This window comes from Anolis carolinensis, chromosome 4 (genome assembly GCF_035594765.1).
Source record: "Anolis carolinensis isolate JA03-04 chromosome 4, rAnoCar3.1.pri, whole genome shotgun sequence".
Lineage (NCBI taxonomy): Eukaryota > Metazoa > Chordata > Lepidosauria > Squamata > Dactyloidae > Anolis > Anolis carolinensis.
In genome coordinates this window covers 97088177-97108484 of record NC_085844.1, presented here as the reverse complement: position 1 = coordinate 97108484, position 20308 = coordinate 97088177, and the positions used below count along the sequence as shown (strand labels likewise).

The following is a 20308-nucleotide window of genomic DNA, read 5'->3' as shown; positions in this document are numbered from 1 at the left end:
AACATGTTGGGGGGTTCGTACCAGCAGAAGGTGGGCCTATCCAAAATGAGCACGGGACCATTCTACTGCTGATATATAGTCCCCAAACTAGATTCCCCAGGTCCCATTCACCTATTCAGATACAGGCATTCCCCATTTCTAAAAATGCCCTTTCCCAACATGGCAATGAGGCTAGGAAAATACTGTCGGGATTGCCCTATCAGCCTGGGACTGGCTGCTTCGGTTCTCTGCCATAAAAAAGCGAGGTGTGGAGGGAGGGTTGAGAACAGTTGGGGAAGGTGGTATAGATAAGATCATCTGTTTTGTTGGGAAAAACTGAAACTGCAGTCAACTGACCATGGGCACAGTGTTTGCCCAGTAGGGGGTGGATGGGAGTTGGGGCTGATATATACAGAAGGTTTGAGTGGGAAAAATTTAGAACTGTCTTAAGACAGTTCTAAAGTCTTAAGCTGCAAGGCCAAGAACAAGCCATGAGAGTCAAGACGAAGATCCACCCAGAGGAAAGGTGTTCTTACCATACATCAAGGGAACCACTGACCGCATAGGCCAACTGATGAAGAAGCACAACCTACAAACTATCTACAGACCCACAAAGAAAATCCAACAAATGCTACGGTCAGCAAAAGACAAGAGGGATCCTCTCTCCTCTGCAGGAGTCTACCGGATACCATGCAGCTGTGGACAAGTATACATAGGGACCACCAAACGCAGCGCACAAACATGAGTCAAAGAACATGAAAGGCACTGCAGACTTAATTCAACCAGAGAAATCAGCCATAGCAGAGCACTTGATGAACCAGCCTGGACACAGTATATTATTTGAGAACACAGAAATGCTTGACCACTCCAACAACTATCATGTCAGACTACACAGAGAAGCCACTGAAATTCACAAACATGTGGACAACTTCAACAGAAAGGAGGAAACCATGAAAATGAACAAAATCTGGCTACCAGTATTAAAAAAACTCAAAAATCAGAACAGTAAAAAAGAAGCAACACTCTGAGACATGGGAACTAGGGGCAGTTAACAAAGAATGCCCCCAGGCAGAAAGTAGCTAGTATATGTAGCAATTCAATGCAAATTAGGGTGATTAACTGGAACATTTACGCTGGTCCCTTACCCTGGACTTCCCACAGATATATATAAGCATTCCTTGTTTAGTTTTTCCATACCTCACAACCTCTGAGGATGCCTGCCATAGATGTGGGTGAAATGTCAGGAGAGAATACTTCTGGAACATGGCCACACAGCCCGAAAGACATACAACAACCCTGTCTTAAGATTGTGGAAAGATGGAATAGATAACTTGTCTCCAACAATTTATTGTTTTGATTTTGATTTTAACTCCAAGATCTTCCAGAGTCTGACCAATACTTCCATTGGGACCTATGGAGCTTTTTGTTCAAAAATCTGATTGCATCCTATGAGGAGCAAATTTTGAGAGATGTATCACAATATTGCAATGGACGGTAATACCTTTTCCATTCAGAGTTGATGTCCTTGGAAAGGCCCCCCTAGCTGCCATTCTTTTTTTTGAAAACTCAGAATGCAGCTCCTGATAGAGACCCCTCCCCAAAAGACAGACTGTGGTCGGGAAGGGCCCGTCTATGAGGAAAGATTGCAGCACTGGAGAATGAAGAGTTAACTTTTCCAAGTGGAAATTCCTTCTGATGTCCCCTGCACAATCATGGAAGGGATTTTAATTATTAAATGCAGTGCAGTGGAGAGTGGGAGTGGAGAAATCTTTCCTCATTCCCCATCCTGGCCAAGATCTGGCAAGCTCCTTTGATCAGGCAATCTTGCAAATCATCACTGAATACCGTAACCTTAAACAAACATCCATTTATCTGAAAATCAAAGTTGCAAAGCATTTCAAAATTCATTTAGATTAAAACCCCTCTGTAATAGAACCCAGGCAAAGACAATGCCCCAGGCATCGCTCAGGCATACAATAGCCCCATCTGATAAGCTGAATGTCTAGGAAGAGAATATGTGTTTGTGCCAAAGAAAAGGAAGTGGGTGAAGGCAAGCTGTCTTCTCCCCAGCGCCGTCCTTCCACGCCACCCACCTCTGTTCCTGGCAGATGGGCATCTCATCAAAAACAGTGTTCTGGAGCTATGGAAGCCTTCCATAAAGAAAGTCCACTACTGGAGAACACATGCTATGTACTCAAACCACTTTAATAAATAAGGTGACTCCATACATGTGTCTGTTGCTACAACTTTAAGTACAAAAAAAGGAAAAACGAGTGTGTGTGTGTGTGTTTTTTTTAAAAAAAAATCTGCTTAGGAAACGGAGCATATTCCGGCATGTCAAGAAGTTGGCCCATCTGGCTCAAAAGGCATTGTCTAAAGCCCGCCTCTATTAATATTGAAGATCTTGACACAGCAGTCGGCCCCAGCGCTTGCCAGCTGGAGCCATTCGGTGCTCTCTGCCGCTGCGTCCTGCCCAGCTCTGCCCACGCATTTTCTCCAGCACAGCTGCTTGACAACAAGAGTGTGGCTTTGGCTGCAACAAAGACAGAAGCTATTAGCGGAAGGAAACCCAATTCATCTCTCCCAACTGCAAAATGTCAAACTCAGCTGGACTTTGTCAATTCAAAAACGTCAGCATTTATCTAATTAGCGCATTCATTTTGCCACGGCCAGCTTGGAGAAAAGCTAAAAGTTGTCAGTGCCTGTAGATATTAAAATGGCAGAGCTATTACCGGATCAAGCGACATTTTTCTCACTCCGTCCCATCAACCGTTCAAACTGCAATCTATGATTTTCACTGCAATTTCAGGTCAAACATCACTATTATAAAATGATGTGGTTAACCGAGAGCAAGGAGTTGTGTTGGTGCGAACATTTTAAAAGACAAGTCAGAGAATGTGTCAGTTCAAAACGAAGGCTGGATTCAGATGTAACCCAAAGTGTGGTTCATAGCATTTAAGGAATGTCCTAAATGGCTCGTGTGGTCCCTCCAATCATCCCAATCACAGGTTACCTTTTCCCACAATTTGCAGATAGCCCTGACATTCACATTGGTTGCCTGTCTATGGGCCCTTCCACACAGCCCTGTATCCCAGAATATCAAGGCAGAAAATTCCACATTATCTGCTTTGAATTGGAATATATGGCAGTGTGGACTCAAATAACCCAGTTCAAAGCAGATATTTTGGGATTTTCTGCCTTGATATTTTAGGATATAGGACTGTGTGGAAGGACTCTTTGTCTCAAAACCAAGAGAAGTTATGTCTATCTGCCACAACTACAAGACTGTGAAAATTGGACATCAAATGGCTGTTGTGCTAACCCACAGATTTGGACATTTGGGTTATTTTGTTTTTTAAATATATTAATTGTGTAGCTAATTAAAATCTGTCTGCATAATGAAGTGCTACTAGACAACAAACCTTCCCTAATCGCTCCTAATTTTCCCAAACTAAAATAAAGGACAACTACATTATTCATTTCTCTTTCCACACTTGTGGAGGTCCTGCTGCCTGGTAAGGATGGACAGGAAGGGAAAAGCTGAAAGAGCAGCAAGAAGAGAGAGAGAGAGAGAGAAAAAAAAAAAACAGTAACTAAGGCCCCTTTTACACAGCTGCATAATATTCATATTGATCTGGAGTATATGGCAGTATGGACTCAAATAACCTAATTCAAAGCAGATATTGTGAATTATCTGCCTTTATATTCTGAGTTATATGGCTGTGTGGAAGGGCCCTAAGAAAAAGATTTTAAGGACAGAAAAAAGCGAGAAATAGCACGGGGCGGAGTGGGGTAAATAAACCTCTGTGAAGTTGTATACTTTTGCTAGTAGTTTATACACACAGTTAAAATCAATTTTAAACAGTAGATTGAAGACAAGATCCTAACAGCATGATAGCAATTCAGATGTCAAAACAAGCTATGATTACTGAAAATGTAGACGGAAGGAGGTAATCCACGTACAACCTTGTGGAGTCAATCCGCTAGCTAATTTATGGTTGCATCCAAATTAGAAGAAAGTCTAGGTCTCTTGCAACCCATGAATAGTGGGAAAAGATAGTCATCAACTTAATTTCCAAATGTCCCCCATGTGCTTTGAATATGGAAAGCAAATATTAGCTTTTATTCCATTTCTTGCAGCTTACTCCAGAATTGGAGAGCTTCTGCAAGGACTAGGCAGCTACCATTTACAGTCCGCAACACAGAACTGCTTACAGAGTTAATGTCTGCTTAATAAGCTGGACTGTGAGATGTGGTTATGAGCAGGCGTCAGGCTACAGCAATGAAACTATGCCAAGGACAGATGCCCCAATGGATTCTGTATTATGGTGAGGGCTAAATGTCTAGTCAGCCAGATCACTGGAAGGAAGAACAGACGCTGCTGGTATGCTTAGGAGCCCTGTGGGCCAATTGCAATGAATGGAAAAGTTAACAGCAGGGGAAGAAACGCAAACATTTCAAGTCTCTCAGGGCCTTTACAACTGCAGTTACAAGCCAGAACTCAAAAGCCACAGGACTTAAAATCACCATGGATATGCCTTTATTCTACAAGCCCTCTGGATTTTGGCATTTTAAAAACCCTATCCTTATACACTCAGGGTCTGGTTCCTATTTGCTTGCACATCACTTTAGATTTCTGTGTCTGATGACTGAACTCATGACTGAGCTGAACAGCTGCCTATCAAAAAACAGAACAAAACTAGAGCATTTCAGGAAACATGCAAATTCTATACATTGTGAGAGCCCCAAGATGCACTTGCAACTGGTCAACTGAGACCAATGTGCCTGTGGGAACCAAGATTCAGAGAAGTAGAAAAAGGGTAACAATTTGTATCGGAGAGAGGGAGCAACTCTCTCATAGCGAAAGAGGCAAAGGAGCCCTCTATTGAACTGCATGAAATGAGAATTGGGCAACTGTCCCCCTGCTACTGGTGCCAAGTATGCCACCATGGCATACAAGGGGAACTATTTGTATCTAATGTGAACACATTTCCGCACCTAGATTATGGTGAACAAGGCACTTCTGCAAGGCTTCCAGGGCAGCAAGCTGCACGTCTTGTTTTCAACAACAAAATGTCAATTTCATGTTGTCATAGGAAGCTTATGGGATGACTCATGGCCCATGGCCACCCATGCTACATCTCTGTGCATAACACTACAGCTATTGAGCCAAAATGAAGTGTGGTTCAATGTTCTTCTAAGTCCTCAGATAACATTGAACTTGAAATTCACACTACTAATTTCAAGGAAGGGTAAGTATTTGAAAAAAGACAGTTTGCAGGTATGTGGGATAGCTCAAACAAGTGTTATTACTTAACTATGTGTACATATGGCAAACATGTGAGGAATATTATATAACTGGTCTTAGAACTGGATCCCAACACCATCAATTCATTAATGTAATGATCATCCTTCTCTTCTGCCTCTCTCACCCCAAGCCGATATTTGCTGACCTATTTTGTGAAGCTGATAAAAGAATAATAGTAAGTTCATATCATATGAAGCACCATAGATTCCTCACAGAGTCATATAAAGGCCAAGCATCATTAGTACTCTCGCCCTCGTCTATAGTTGAGAAGAGCACAAGGCAGAACAGAGGCCATTTGCTACCACAGTTCTGCAACTTACTGTGAACCAAACTACGATGATAAACAGTCTGGAAGACAGAGAGATGGCAGGTTTTTGCTGGGGAATTAAAAAAATGCTCCACTCCCAAAGTATATTACTCAGTCTTTCTGTCTCCTTCTTACTCTTGGAAAATACAGAAGAAACAGTTGTTCAGGAAAGGGAAAAGCTAGCCTTAAATAACTTTTATTTACTGAATCCAGAGGCTATAATTATGCAATGCCCAAAATGCTATCATTGTGATACTGGGCCACAATGGTAACCAGGGATAAAATAGAGTTTGCAATGATCTGAATCAACTTATCACAAATACAATTAAGTAGTCTCATATCTGGAATGGAACAGAACAATTTTAGCAAGTGAATGGAACTGAACTGAAACCAACATGTATTTTTAACTAGTTTAAGGATCCCGCGGTGACGGAGTTATCTGAAAAAGGCATTGTTTGTTTTGGAATGTTAGGTAATATCAGTTTGGTAATTTGTGGCTGTATTTCTTGGGGGAAAGCCAGTCTATCCTGTTGTTTTTTTTATGAATGTTCCCATTAGAAAATGCATTAGGATGTGGGTGAACTGCAATTCCCAAAATCGTGGGCCAATCACCCCAAACCCCACCAGTATTCAAAATTGGCCATGTTGGGACTGTGTGCCAACTTTGGCCCAGATCCAACATCAGCTGGGTTCAGTGCTCTTTTGATGCGGCTGAACTACAACTCCCATATGCCAAGGACAATCACCCCCAAACCAGGCCTGTTTGCACAGCTGGCCATGTTGGGTCTGTGTGCCAAGTTTGGTGCAGATCTGACGTTGGCTGGGTTCAGTATTTACTGGATAAGGGAGAACTACAACTTCCTAAATCAATGTCAATTCCCTCAAACCCCTGCAGTATGTTCTGTTGGTCATGGGGCTTCTCTGTGCCAAGTTTGGTCCCGGTCTATTGTTGGTGGGGGTCACAGTTTCTCTGGATGCAGGTGAACCAAAACTCCCATAAATCAAGGTCAATGAGGCAGTGGGCAGGGTCATGCAAATTCCACACCAATTGAGAGAGAAAGGAACCCTGGGAGGTGTCTTTGGTGGAGGAAAAGCAGAAAATCTAGGGTGAATTTGTCCCTGTCTGAAAGCCTTCACTTGGATAGTGGGCAAGATGGTGTTTGTGGAGGACATTGGAAGGGCTCTTGGACATGATCCTGGTGCCCACTATAACCTGCAATGTCCTTGGAAGGAGTGCCTTTGGTAGCTCCTCAGCACTGGGAATTATAGCTGTTTGTGAAGTTGTGGTCCTGTCTATGTAAATGGACACATCTGCCACATACACACATACAGATTTTCACTTTTATTATATGTATAGATCTGGTGGACTGGTGTACTTAGTTGCACTCTAGATGAGCTACTGTGTAGCAGAATTAAGTATGCTAGAGTTAAGGGCAACCTGGAGATGAAGCTCATACAAACTATGCAGCAACAGCTATCCAAAACAATACACGTTCCATACTGATTCTGGTGCTGTAGTATCTTGTCCCCTATTTTTCAAGGCCAAGTGCTTTTCTCGTGTAAAGTTGAAGTGTCCAGAGATCCTCATGAAATGTGAGCATGAAGAAGAAGGGAGAAAAACAGAACTAGAGAAGGAAGGATGAGAGGTGGGGGAGAAATGGGATAGTGGCCATTTGTTGCTCATGCAACTGATTTCCATTGATTCCTCCTGCCCACTCCATCCCCTCCTGCCCACATTTCTGGCCATTCCTTGGGAACCTCAAAATCAATGTCTTGTAGGGTGAGCACTTTGGGCTGACATGAGTGAGGAGTTCTCTTGCATAAACCCAGAACTGGATACTGTCATCATTATCATCATATGAAACTAAACACTTGGCATTTGTGTAATGCGCTCAAAGTGTTCAGAGCCCTACTTAGCAATCTTTACAACCATCCTTTAAGGTGAGTAAATATTTTAATTTCCATATTGGTGGTGGGAGGGTGAGACTGTCAGTGGAAGCAGCTCTCTCAGCCCTTATTCACAGAGGGAGGATTTAAACCAGCCTTTTCAGCTCGGACTCCTAGACAACAACACACAGCTCTATCACCTCGTTCTGAAAATGCAAATTTGTCTTACCCCCCCCCCACCCCCCCCCACCCCCAAAAAAAGGTCTGTGGAACCAATACAATAATTCTGGCACTGCCAACAAGGCATCCATACAATAATGATTTTGCTTATAGTAGTATTCTGGACATAAAAGGTTTAAGGTGAGTTACCTGTCATTTGTCTCAGCACATTTGGTCCAATCAGACAGTGGCAGCTTCTCGCTGTCACTTGATTTCCATTTGTACAAGTGAATCTTCCCATTCTCTGTCCCTATTGCAATGATGTAGCTACCAAAAGAGGACAATGTTATTCAATTATTTTGCCACCCCTTGCTCAGTCCTACATTTATAACTTTTGAATCATGTTGCACATTTTAATTGCCAGTTTCCAATTCTATTCAGGAGAGCATGCAAATGAACACAGAACAAGAACTACATGTTATTTGTCTGTAAGCGGTAAAGTCAAAGAGAACTTTAAGCTCATCTGCATAATTCAGATTTAATGAGTTATAAAGGTGTACATCTGTCAATATGGATTAGAAAGAGTATGTTACAGCCACGTGCCTCCTTTCTAAACACAGGACATATGTTCAGCCATCTCCTGTAATAGCCAAAATGGTTGTGCCCCCAATTTGTTCATATGTAAGAATGTGCATCTGATTAAATATAGCCAAGTTTCATAAAATCATTTTTAAAAATAAGCCACAAAAATGCATCTCAGAAGCACTACACACTTTTGAGGTTGCATCGAAAGAGGGGATGAGGAAGGCTGGGCAGTACTGAAAGAGTGCCTTATGAAGACAGATGAGATGGAAATGGAGGATTTAAGTAGATGTGATGAAAAAGCAAGAGCATACACTCCATTTCTGACTCATATCATCCCCACTCCCCCACTCACTATTAACACTTTCAATCTATCTTCAACCCAGATTCAATTTAATTTAGTTGACAAACACAATAACACGTTGTGTCATGAGATATTCCCAGGAACATATACATTTGCTGAAGCCATCTCACCCCAGTTATATCTAAGATAAAGCTAAAGGTTTTCCCCTGACACTGAGTCTAGTTGTGTCCAATTCTAGGGGTTGGTGCTCATCTCCATTTCTAAGCTGAAGAGCCGGCGTTGTCAGTAGACACCTCCAAGGTCACGTGGCCAGCATGACTGCATGGAGCACCGTTACCTTCCCGCAGAAGCGGTACTGATCTACCCACATTTGCACGTTTTCAAACTGGTGGGTTGGCAGAAGCTGGGGCTAACAGCGGGATCTCACCCCACTCCCTAGATTCGAACCGCCAACCTTTCAGTCAGCAAGTTCAGCAGCTCAGTGGTTTAACCCACTTAAATGACTCATAAGTGGAACTGGAGAATGCGAGGCATCAGTCAGGACAGGGTCACTCAAATCAATGTTGGCCATGTGCAAAGGGAAGATCTGGGGTATTCTGAGTGCAAAAGAAACAGCAAGGCTATACTCACATATTTCTGCACAGCTGCAAACTTGACACCAGTTCCAGTTGCACATATGACATATAAATGACACAGTAAGTCTCAATTGCCACCCTTCCATTTTCAGATGAGAAATATTATTGGACTAATGTGCACTTATATGCCATGTAAACATTGTGGCCAGCACCTGAAGGGGTTGATCCACCAAGTGGATTTCAGTGGTTGAGCCTCCAGAGTCCTACTTCAATACTCAAACCATTGCATCAGTGAGCCTTCAGCTATCTGATGTGATATAGCAGCAGATTGTTCTCCTCAAAGTACCAGGGATCAGCCCTGCTGTACTGTTCCCTGAGCTGACTCTCCTCAGGTGCCTTATTCTCAGCAAAAATAGAGTTGGAAACTCACACCAAAAGGTGTAACAGTAAACAAAAAGGAATTTAATTCTATTGAAGATCAGCACCCTAATTCCTCCCAGAGTCTGACCAACAAACTTGATGGAACAGATGAAAACTTTGAACTTCTTTCTTGTGTCCGTTGTCTAGATTTGACTTCTGTCAAAATGTCCTGTTTAAGTCTCTTTTCTTCTTCAAATTATAGACTTGGTTCCTAAATACTTAGAATTTGTTTCTGAAAGTCTTAAACTTTGTTTCCTCAACTTTTGATGTGGAAAATATTATGGCCTCTGGGTTCCTTGGCACCGTCAGAATGACTAGCTATGAAGAAATTCCCGAGGAAGACGGCAAGCTCCGCCTTTGGGAATAGGGGGTTCTTAAAGGAACAGAGTAAGGACAGGTTGCTTACCTGTAACCATGTTTCTTTGAATGGTATTCTGTGAATTCACACTAGTGGAGATAACTAATGGTTGACATTAGGAAGGTTCTGAAGTGAGCTTTACGCCGGAAAAAATGGAACTGTGGAGCGTGTGCACAGGGCTGCCTTTTATGCCCTGCGGAGAGGGGGGAGGGGTTACCACCAAAATTCAACAGGTTCAGCTTGGAAGAGTTTCTGTTGGAGCCTGCACAGGCGCAGTTATCTCCACTAGTGTGCATTCACAGAGTACACAAAGAAAAAACACCTCTTTGGGATCATGACAACCACATTTGTGCCCATTGGCTACAATCATTTCTTTCTTTCCTGGAAATATGCTGCAGAATAGAAGCCAACGTTTCATTAACCAGCATCACTCCATGATCCACCACTTGGAGTAGCACTCCACTACATCACACTGGCCCTTTGTGGGACCAGCATTAATTTTAATAACCCTATCATGAGTGATACCATGCCTCCCATCCTTTAACTATATATAACTGAAGTCAAATGGTTCCTGCAATGGCCATTTTTACTGGCAATGTTTCATAAAAGAAAAAAAATATGACACAACATGTTGTCATGTTTGTTAACCTGGAAAATCAATTTGGGTTGAGGAAAGATAAGAAAGCAAAGGTATAAACAAAACTTTGAAGCAGAGGACACATTCTGTAGAGACAAGAGGGAGAAATACAGCCATAGCAGTCACTGGTGCAGGGAGTGAATTAATTTGTTATAACTGGGGACCAATTTTCTTTCCTGGGATGGCGGAGAGGCTACAGGAATTGCCAAAAATGCCCATACCAAACAAAACTAGGAAGTTAGTACAAAATAACTAGTTTTGAAGAAAAGGTATTTTGTGATGGCATGGCAGACCTATAACCTACTTTAAAAACCCATTGCCATTTCTCGGAGTTTCCAGAATGGCAATTCATTTTGATCCCACCTTCGTCCACATGAAAGGACTATTCAGGGGAAAAGGAATTAGGCAAAAAAAAAGCTTTAGAGGTTGCATGTGGCCTAAGGACATATTAGTCATACATGTAGTAGTGGCTTCGTTTCAAAAATAACAGCTGAAGTTATTGGCAAATTAGTGACTTAGTAACATACCTCCCATCAGAAGCAAACACGTGACTGGCACTAACAGCAGTGACAGAATCCCCAACATCCAGGGCTGTTGAACAGAGATGTATCAGTCCCATGGCATTCTCTTTATTTTCCTCTGCTGAACAACGTTTGCCCCAGATCATGACCTATTTGAAATGCACAAACAAATTACCGTTGTTTTCACAATCCAGTGAAACAGACATATCTAGGGAAGATCACACGCCTGAAACAGCTATTGTTTTAGCTTTGTGAAATGCACCTTGCCACCCACATAAGTTGACAGAAAGTAACTGCCTTCCATGCATGACAGCGGGATTTTTTGATAAGGTCATACTACATTTCCATCTCATTTTTATTCCAGTGAAATCAGTAGCACACATGACTGTCCTCCTCCTCACTTTTATCATCAGCACAACTCTGGAAAGTAGGTCAAGCTGAGAGAGTGACTGCTTCAAGGTCACCCAATGTATTTCATTTGAAAATAAGTTTCAAAGTTCTTTCAAGTCCCATTTATAAGTTCTGACTAATACACCATACTATTTCTCTCAACTGAGGGCCCTTCTACACAGGCCCTAAAATGTGGAAGAAACCGGGATAAAAGGGGTGTGTGTGGCTAAATGTCGTTTGCCAAAAATGCGTGCTGAATTGCATTAACAGCTGAAAACACATGTTAAAAGGGTGCGCTTAAAACCCGGTTTTGGCTGGAAAATGCACATATTCGCATAACATCCATGCACTCAAGGAAAATATGACTTTGTCCCTATACGCAGGTATGGACTGCTCCAGTGCATGTGCACAATTTAAAATCCTGAACAGCTGATGAGGGCTGTAAACAAATGGAGCCATGGACACACAGGTGGCTAAATTGAAGCAAAATTGGAAAGCAATTCCCATGAGAACGCTCTGCAACCATTTCTTTGTTTTCATATTTACGAAATTAAACAGAGCTTGAATTTACATAGTGGGCACCAGCATGGCAGGCAAGTGACCACAAAGGAAAGCAGGGTTTACAAGGGAAAAAATAAATGCAGCAGGAGGCTGAGGACAGAAAATAACACGGAAGTTGCTTGTGTGCATATTCAGATATCCACATCAGAGTTTATGAGTTCCACCATATTTTGGAAAGTTGTTTTTTTAAAAAAGCAAAAGTAAACTTCTGCAAGATGTCCCCTGTCCATCTTGCAGATTTCTATAAATCTATTACAAATGAACATGTCAGGACGGCAGGGGAGCATTTACCAGGACTGACAGCTCCATGTTTGGATTTTCCTTTTTTGCCCCACTTCTTTGTCCTGGATCATGAGACTGTGTTGAAGTGCCCTGAATGACACTAAACATTTTAAAGTCCTGTTTGTCTCCTCATCCATTCAAACAGCTGCTTCTGCTTCTTCTTCCCCCTTCCCCTCGTCTTCTTTTTTTTTAGAGTTCAAGTTTACTCTTGTCTGATTTTGGAAAGTAAGAAGCATCATGTTTGGTTTGTAGTTGGATGGAAGATACCAGGAATCTTTGGGAATGGCTCGGAAAGTATCCTGCCAGGCTCATGAAGAGACACTGCTAAGCAGAGATGATAATATTAGAATTGATGGACCAATGGTCTCACTCTGTATCTTGCCTTCCTAATATGAGACACAACAACAGTGTGCTGTGATGTCTAAAAGACACAAGGCCCTATAGTATACATTTAGTGGCTGTTGTGGTATCTCAGAGTGGGTTTATGCCATTCTGCAGTTATATTTAAGATGCAAAGGGATTCTCTGTTTATTTTACGACTACAAACTCACATGACTATTTCATGGCAATTTTCCTCCATAATGAAAGGAAAGACAGCCTTTTAAAAACACAAGATATAACAAAAAACTGGCACAGACATATGCCTGACTATAAATAGTTGGTCCTCCCGCTGTCGTCACTGGTATGATGTTCAAGAGATAGCTGCTGGCTGCACCCGAAGGCAAAAAAACCTCCACTTTTCTTTGTTTTTGCTTGCTCACGTCATGTACAATGCTCTCCGTTTCCCAAATGCTTAAGGCTAATTTAGGTACTGCAACATGTCAAAGGAAACCCTTTAAAAAGAAGCAACGTCACCAATCTATCACAATCTTTGGATCTGTCAGTAAGGTAACTAGTCACAGCCAATTCAGAAATAGTCAAAGGCAATCCTTCTAGCCGGAAGATTTTTTTTAAAAAGCTGTCTTATAACCGCAGAAAATGTGAGCAGTAATTTAAATGATAACTTCGTGCCTTGGTAGAAAGAGACCTATGGGCCTTCAATGAAAGTGAATTTGAGGAAAAAGCAGCAAGTCCGAGGTTGTTACCGGCTCAATGATAAAACTAGCTAGATATAAAACTGACAGAATTCCTGGTGGACGTCATGGAAGCTTTAGCTCTATGAAAACCATGACCAGTTAGCAAATCATATCACAAAAACATAGTAAATTCTGCTGTTGTACAAGAAAGGTATCAAAGTAAGGGACTGACTGTTAAGGATTATTTGGAAAACTGTTCATTTCCAATAAATAAAGAACATTGCAGAAAACTGCAAGGGGCTTAAGAAAAGATAACAACCAAGGGCATGGAAGATTTCCTTTTTCTTGTGAAGAAAGAGATGTTTAAAAGACGTTGCTTGTTAGCAGTATCAGTTTATAAAGATGATGAGATCCAGAGTTCATGTTTCATCTGTCAGCAGTAAGGCCGAAGTCTCTAATCACAAACTACAAACCAGGACTGGATAAAATGTAAGCATGCACAGATTCTATGGAGGAGAGTATAAATGAGCATCTCATTAGTCTTCTATGCTTCAACAATCCAATTATTGGCTGGCATCCCCTTTTCGTTCCTTCCCAGAACATCTATCCACAGTTGTGGATACTCACCACATCTTATCATCACTATTTTTCTGCCCCTTGACTACCTCTTGTTCTCTCTCTGTTGCCAGACTTCAGACTTTTTAAGCTCCTGACGGCAGGGGCCAATGGCACTACAGATTTTGCTCCGAAGCTTCTATTATAATAGCACTATACTAAATCCTCAATATGGACAATCACGACATTACTTCAGGTGCATTAATTCAACAGGTACTGAGCCCAGGGGACTGGGACAAAGATGGGTGCATGCTGCAATTCTCAGAGCAGTTAGCGGGCATTAAAAGCAAATCAATACAGTTACAAATATTAGTTTAAAAACAGATGAATAATAGATATACATTGCATCAAACTCGAAAAGCGAATGTCTAACTGAGCAGAAGGACTTTGCTGTATGAAGAAGCAGAGTCAAAGCCGGTACCAGCCTAACCTCTTGGGGACAGGAATTCTAGGCTGCATCTACATTGTCATGGCTTAATGTTACAGAATCCTGGGATTTTTAGTTTGGTGAGGGACTAGCACTCTGGCACAGAAGGCTAAAGCTCCTGTAAAACAGTGGTTCTCAACCTGTGGGTCCCCAGATGTTTTGGCCTTCAACCCAGAAATCCTAACAGCTGGTAAACTGGCTGGGATTTCTGGAAGTTGTAGGACAAAACACCTGGGGAGAACCACTGATGTGAAACAACAACTCCCATGATTCCATAGCATCAAACTTTGGCAGTTAAAGTGGTGTCAAACTGCACTCATTCTATAATGTAAACCACCAAACTGTCCTGTTTCTCTCTGCCACCATCCATGCTCTAACCCAGTTGGAACACACAGAAAGGGCAGTAAACAGCGTAATATGACCAGCAGATAGAATTTGGGAGAATATAATAAATTATGAACAGATAACAAAAGCGCCACCTGTGGCATACATTACCTTTCTATCTCTGCTACCAGTAATAAAATACTTGCTATCTGCCGTCCAGTCACAGGACCAAATGATGCGACTGTGCCCAGCCACGTTAGGATCAGTGCAAGCAAAAAGGTAGAAAGTTGGTTCTGGAATGATAAACACCCGTCAGACTTTCGTTCAGAAAATGGCAATGTAAAAGTAATCTAGAGCAGAGCTTTCCAAACTATGTCTCGTAGTGTGTAGGTGGGTCACGCGAAAATAATGAGGAACTAAAGTAGAGTCTCACTTATCCAACATAAACGGGCTGGCAGAACGTTGGGTAAGCGAAAAGGAGGGATTAAGGAAAAGCCTATTAAATGTCAAATTACGTTATGATTTTATAAATTAAGCACCAAAACATCATGTTTTACAAGAAATTGACAGAAAAAACAGTTCAATACACGGTAACATTATTTAGTAATTACTGTATTTAGCACGAAATCACTGCAATATATTGATTTACTACAAAAACATTGACTACTGAAAGGCAGGCTGCGTTGGATAATACAGAACGTTGGGTAAGTGAAGGTTGGATAAGTGAGACTCTACTGGATGTGAAACAACTCATATATTTTTTAAAATATAAATGAAGGGTTTTCATGAAATATGTTATGTACCTATATATTTTGTTATTAAAAGTTATATATGTATCCATGTATCTTATAATAATTATAAGGGGTTGGTTTAGCCTCCGGTTTCCTAGAAAAATTGAATTACTGTGTCATGAAATGACGTACATCTAAAAAGTATGTCACCAACATGAAATGATTGGAAAACTCTGACCTAGAGTATCTATTTGCAAAAAAGGGATCCACACTTTACATCTGTCCCAATTCTATGAGCCCTCCCATGTGTTCTTGTGCTTCTGGTTTAGCAGGTACACTATCTGCATCACTGCAGAGGCTTCCAAGGCACCTGTTCAATTTTGTGCTAAGATTGTTTGTCCTAAAATGCTAGAGCTCCCAAAACCAAGCCAGCTGAGGACAAAGGCAGTATCAGCAGCAGCTGGAAAGTATCTACTACCATCCATCTGTTGAAAAACTGATCAATTCATTTTAGATAGGATGCACTTTCCTCTTTGCAACTACATGCAGTCTGCAGACCAATGAAAATTACTGTGAATTATTCTCAAATCCCACAAGATTTTAACTGAAAAAAAGCAATGCTGTGGCAGGAACTCAAAACAATATCTACTTATACTTGAACTAATCATTTTACAAATCTAGAAAAGAATACATAATACCCTATTCTTGCCATAAAGCCATCTTTAATTTACATAATACCTTTATACACTGCTATAAAAATATTCCATGTTTCTAAAATAGTGTTACTTCATAGGCAACCTTCTATCATAAAACCTTTCCCCTGGTATAGAATAATGCCACACTTTAGGAAAATACTTTCTACTTCTACAGCAAGACTGTTAGAGATGAGGCTTTTATTCTTAAGCTTCACTCTCTGCCCACCACCACTGCTGCCTCGACGGCTAACAAAACTTTCTTTTTTGTGTCACGAGTGACTTGAGAAATTGCAATTCGCTTCTGGAATGAGAAAATTGGCCGTCTGCAAGGATGTTGCCCAGGGGACATCTGGATGTTTGATGTTTTACCATCCTGTGGGAGGCTTCTCTCATGCCCCCACATGGGAGCTGGAGCTGACAGATTGGAGATCATCCCACTCTCCCCAAATTCGAACCACTGACCTATTGGTCAGCAGTCCTGCCGGCACAAGGGTTTAACCTATTGCGCCACTGGGGCAACAAAGGAAATAGATGCACAACTTCAACACTACCTTCCACCACATGCCTAAAGATAGCTCTTTCTGTTCAGAAATCTATCCTCCACATCTCCATTATCTTGCACAATTTCTAGACTGAACAGTGGCTTTCTTCCAACAAAACAAAGAATGTAAGCTAGGACCCCTTCGCACCACACAAACACAGGACTAGTATTCATATGAAAAGGCATGAGAGCATTCTATTGAATCCTGTACCATGTAGTTCGGTGGAGTACTAGAAGAGCCTTATGATTAAGAATTCCAAATATACCTTCCTAAACTGCAAATTTCAGAGATTGATTCTCACTATACAGTTGCGTGTGCAAGGTGACAAGCCACACAGCAGCTGGGATAACAAAGACCACAACTTGATCTTATTGGTTACAGCTGAAATGGGGTTTGGCAGCCATACGTGGGTCCTGGATCCTGGTATCAGCCAGCCCGCCTCCTGAGAGGCAAGCCCAAGAGAGAGGCATACCTCACTACCTCTGAGGATGCCTGCCATAGATGTCGGCAAAACGTCAAGAAAGAATGCTTCTGGAACATGGCTATACAGCCCAGAAAACTCATAGCAACCCAAGGATTCCGGTCATGAAAGCCTTCGACAACATATCAAACTCAAACTGTTCCAACTGCCTCACTCAAACTGGGGCTGAAATCCAACGTCAAGTTCAGGCTCCCATCAAACACAGTTCTGGACTCCCTGCACAGCTCACTCTTGGCACAAGCCCGGATACAAGGGTACAAGAGTTAAACCAGATTAACAACCCATATCAACTGCCCCCAAGTTGTGATAGATAATAAGATACCACGCAAGAAGAAAAACACAAACAAAAAAGGGGATGGGAACATAGGTAGGAAAGCGGGAAGAACTTGGAGGCAATTGAGCTGGAGCAGCAGCTGGGTCTGAATGTGTGCCCGGCTGGCAAACCAATCAGACCAAACTATAAAGGTTCAATTTCATTGGCTGCAGCTCTCCCACTCCCAGGTCGGGTGCGCAAAGTGCAAAGGGTCCTGGGAGAGAGGAGAGCCGAGTCAGAAAGAAAGATGGCAGGGAAAGGGCAACGCTCATCCCACAACTGCCCTGCTCAGTAAGTCAAGCAGAGGATTTAGAGTCCTATTGTTCCACTTTTAGTTGGCATTATTCCTTTCTAAATACCGTACCCTCCACTCTTCAAAAGGAATCCCATAATTTTATAAGATAAAACCATGGTAATTCAAATAGAATTATATAGCTATAAATGTATAGTATGAAAGGATTCACAGTCTTTAGCAAGGATATTTCCTTTCTTCTTTTCAGTGCAAATTCCCAACTTCCTTTCCTTGCCTTGATCATGATTTAATGTTTACAGCTATATGGACATAAATCATGCTTATTGCTATCATCTTGATCAAGATTTGGAAGAATTTGCGAAGCTTGAATAAAAAGAAGCCAACTTTTCCAATGGTAAATAACAAACTGATTGCAGAGAACCAGCACTGCCTTTTTTGCTAGTGTAATGAAATAATCAATGGTGTTGCCTTGAGAATAAGGACAAAACTAGTTCAAAATTCTCCTGAACTTAGTAATATTACCTCAGGCTAACCCTCTTTGCATATATGTGGGTAATAATCTGCAATATGTGGGTAATAATATTCACTGATCTTAGAGAATTGTAAACAACATGCTCCAGGTGTTGTATAAATGCATATTATTATGAGGTCTGCCTCAGGCAAAGGTAACTATCCATTTTCACTTTTGCATCTTGTTTTTATTTTTATGTATGGTACTGGGAGATGCATCAAGTACACTACATCGGTTAAGAAAACAGAACTCTCCTGGTTTCCAAATGCTTTCAATCAGAATAAATTTGATAAGACTCCATTTTTATCTTTCAGATTTCTGACAAACTGTATCGGTATCTTTCTGGGACGCCTCGTGGGGATGGGTCTTGGAGGTACTTTTTTGCAGTGGCTCCACTCATTCCTGGTCCCAGATGGTGTCATTGGGGGATGCCTGCTGGGCCCCACAACCGTTGACTTGTTGGGTCCCGCAGGGTTCTGTACTGTCCCCCATGTTGTTTAATATTTACATGAAGTCACTGGGAGAGATCATCGGGAGTTTTGGGGTGCGGTGTCATCTCTATGTAGATGATGTCCAGCTCTGTCACTCCTTCCCACCTGTCACTAAGGAGGCTGTCCAGGTCCTGAACCGGTGCTTGGCCACTGTGTCGGTCTGGATCAGGCCAACAAATTGAAATTGAATCCAGACAAGACAGAGGTCCTCCTGGTCAGTCGGAAGGCCGAACAGGGTATAGGGTTACAGCCTGTGCTGGGTGGAGTCACACTCCCCCTGAAGGCGCAGGTCTGCAGTCTGGGGGTGATTCTAGACTCATCATTGAGCCTGGAGCCCCAGGTCTCGGTGGTGGCTAGGGGAGCCTTCGCACAATTAAAACTTGTGCACCAGCTGCGCCCGTACCGTATCTGGGAAGCCGGATTTGGCCACGGTAGTCCATGCTCTTGTTACATCCCGATTAGACTACTGCAACGCGCTCTACTTGGGGCTGCCTTTGAAGACTGTTCAGAAGCTTCAACTAGTCTAACGGGAGGCAGCCAGGTTAATAACCGGAGCAGCATACAGGGAGTGTATTACTCCTCTGTTACGCCAGCTCCACTGGCTGCCGATTAGCTACCGAGCACAATTCAAGGTGCTGGCTTTAGCCTATAAAACTCTAAACGGTTCCGGCCCAGCTTACTTGTCCGAACTTGTCTCCTGCTATGACCCACCTCAAAATTTAAGATCTTCGGGTGAGGCCCTGCTGGCTGTCCCGCCAGCCTCACAGGAACAGCTGGCGGGGACGAGAGACAGGGCCTTTTCAGGAGTGGCTCCCCACCTATGGAACGCCCTCCCAAGTGAAGTCAGGCAGGCTCCCTCCCTCTTATCTTTCCGTAGAAAAGTTAAGACCTGGTTGTGGGACCAGGCCTTCGAACAATAAGAGCAGCATTAGTTATTACTATGTGTGTTGGAACTCAATGACAGACCCAGTTTTTTAGACTCTGAATGCACCAATCTGCATATTTATAAGTGTATTTTTATGAATGTCTAATGTAATTAATTTGAATTGAATTGCAATATATTGTATTATTTTTTATATATGTGCTTTTATTGTAAGCCACCCTAAGTCCCCTCTTGGGTGAGAAGGGCGGGATACAAATCTATATATATATATAAAAGGGTAATGAAATTTCGGCCTAGGACAAAACAACAAAACTACACATCCCAGAAACACTAAACTTGGCAGCACAACCCCTCATCCATGCCTCTACGTTCATACAACAAAAAGAAAAGAAAAATAAAGTCCTAATTAGAGGGAGAGGAATAATTGTTTTTATCCAATTGCTGCCAGTTAGAAGGCTAAGCTCCGCCCACTTGGTCTCCTAGCAACCCACTCAGCCCAGGGGAAGGCAGAGTTAGGCCTCACTTAGGCCTCTTCCACAGATTATCAGATTTGAACTGGATTATATGGCAGTGTAGACTCAAGGCCCTTCCACACAGCTATATAACCCATTTATAATCTTATATTATCTGCTTTGAACTGAATTATCTTGACTCCACACTGCCATATAACCCACTTCAGTGTGCAGTCGGACATAACTGGACTTAATGTCAGGAGAAAACCTTTACCCTTTACCTTAACTACCACCAATTCCTCAA

General features: G+C 42.1%; 1 protein-coding gene across 2 annotated transcripts in view; it reads right to left on the bottom strand.

Moving 5' to 3' along the window:
- Window positions 1-2165: 2165 nt before the first annotated feature.
- elp2 (elongator acetyltransferase complex subunit 2) overlaps window positions 2166-20308 on the bottom strand; it is a 96522-nt gene continuing 78379 nt past the window's right edge. For both annotated transcript variants that reach the window (XM_062980839.1, XM_062980840.1), the window contains 4 exons: window positions 14824-14945; window positions 11044-11186; window positions 7851-7967; window positions 2166-2512 (listed from right to left, as the gene is read on the bottom strand). In XM_062980839.1, the coding sequence (XP_062836909.1) occupies window positions 2353-2512; window positions 7851-7967; window positions 11044-11186; window positions 14824-14945 (542 nt within the window). In that variant the 3' untranslated portion in view covers window positions 2166-2352. The remainder of the gene's footprint in view (window positions 2513-7850; window positions 7968-11043; window positions 11187-14823; window positions 14946-20308) is intronic.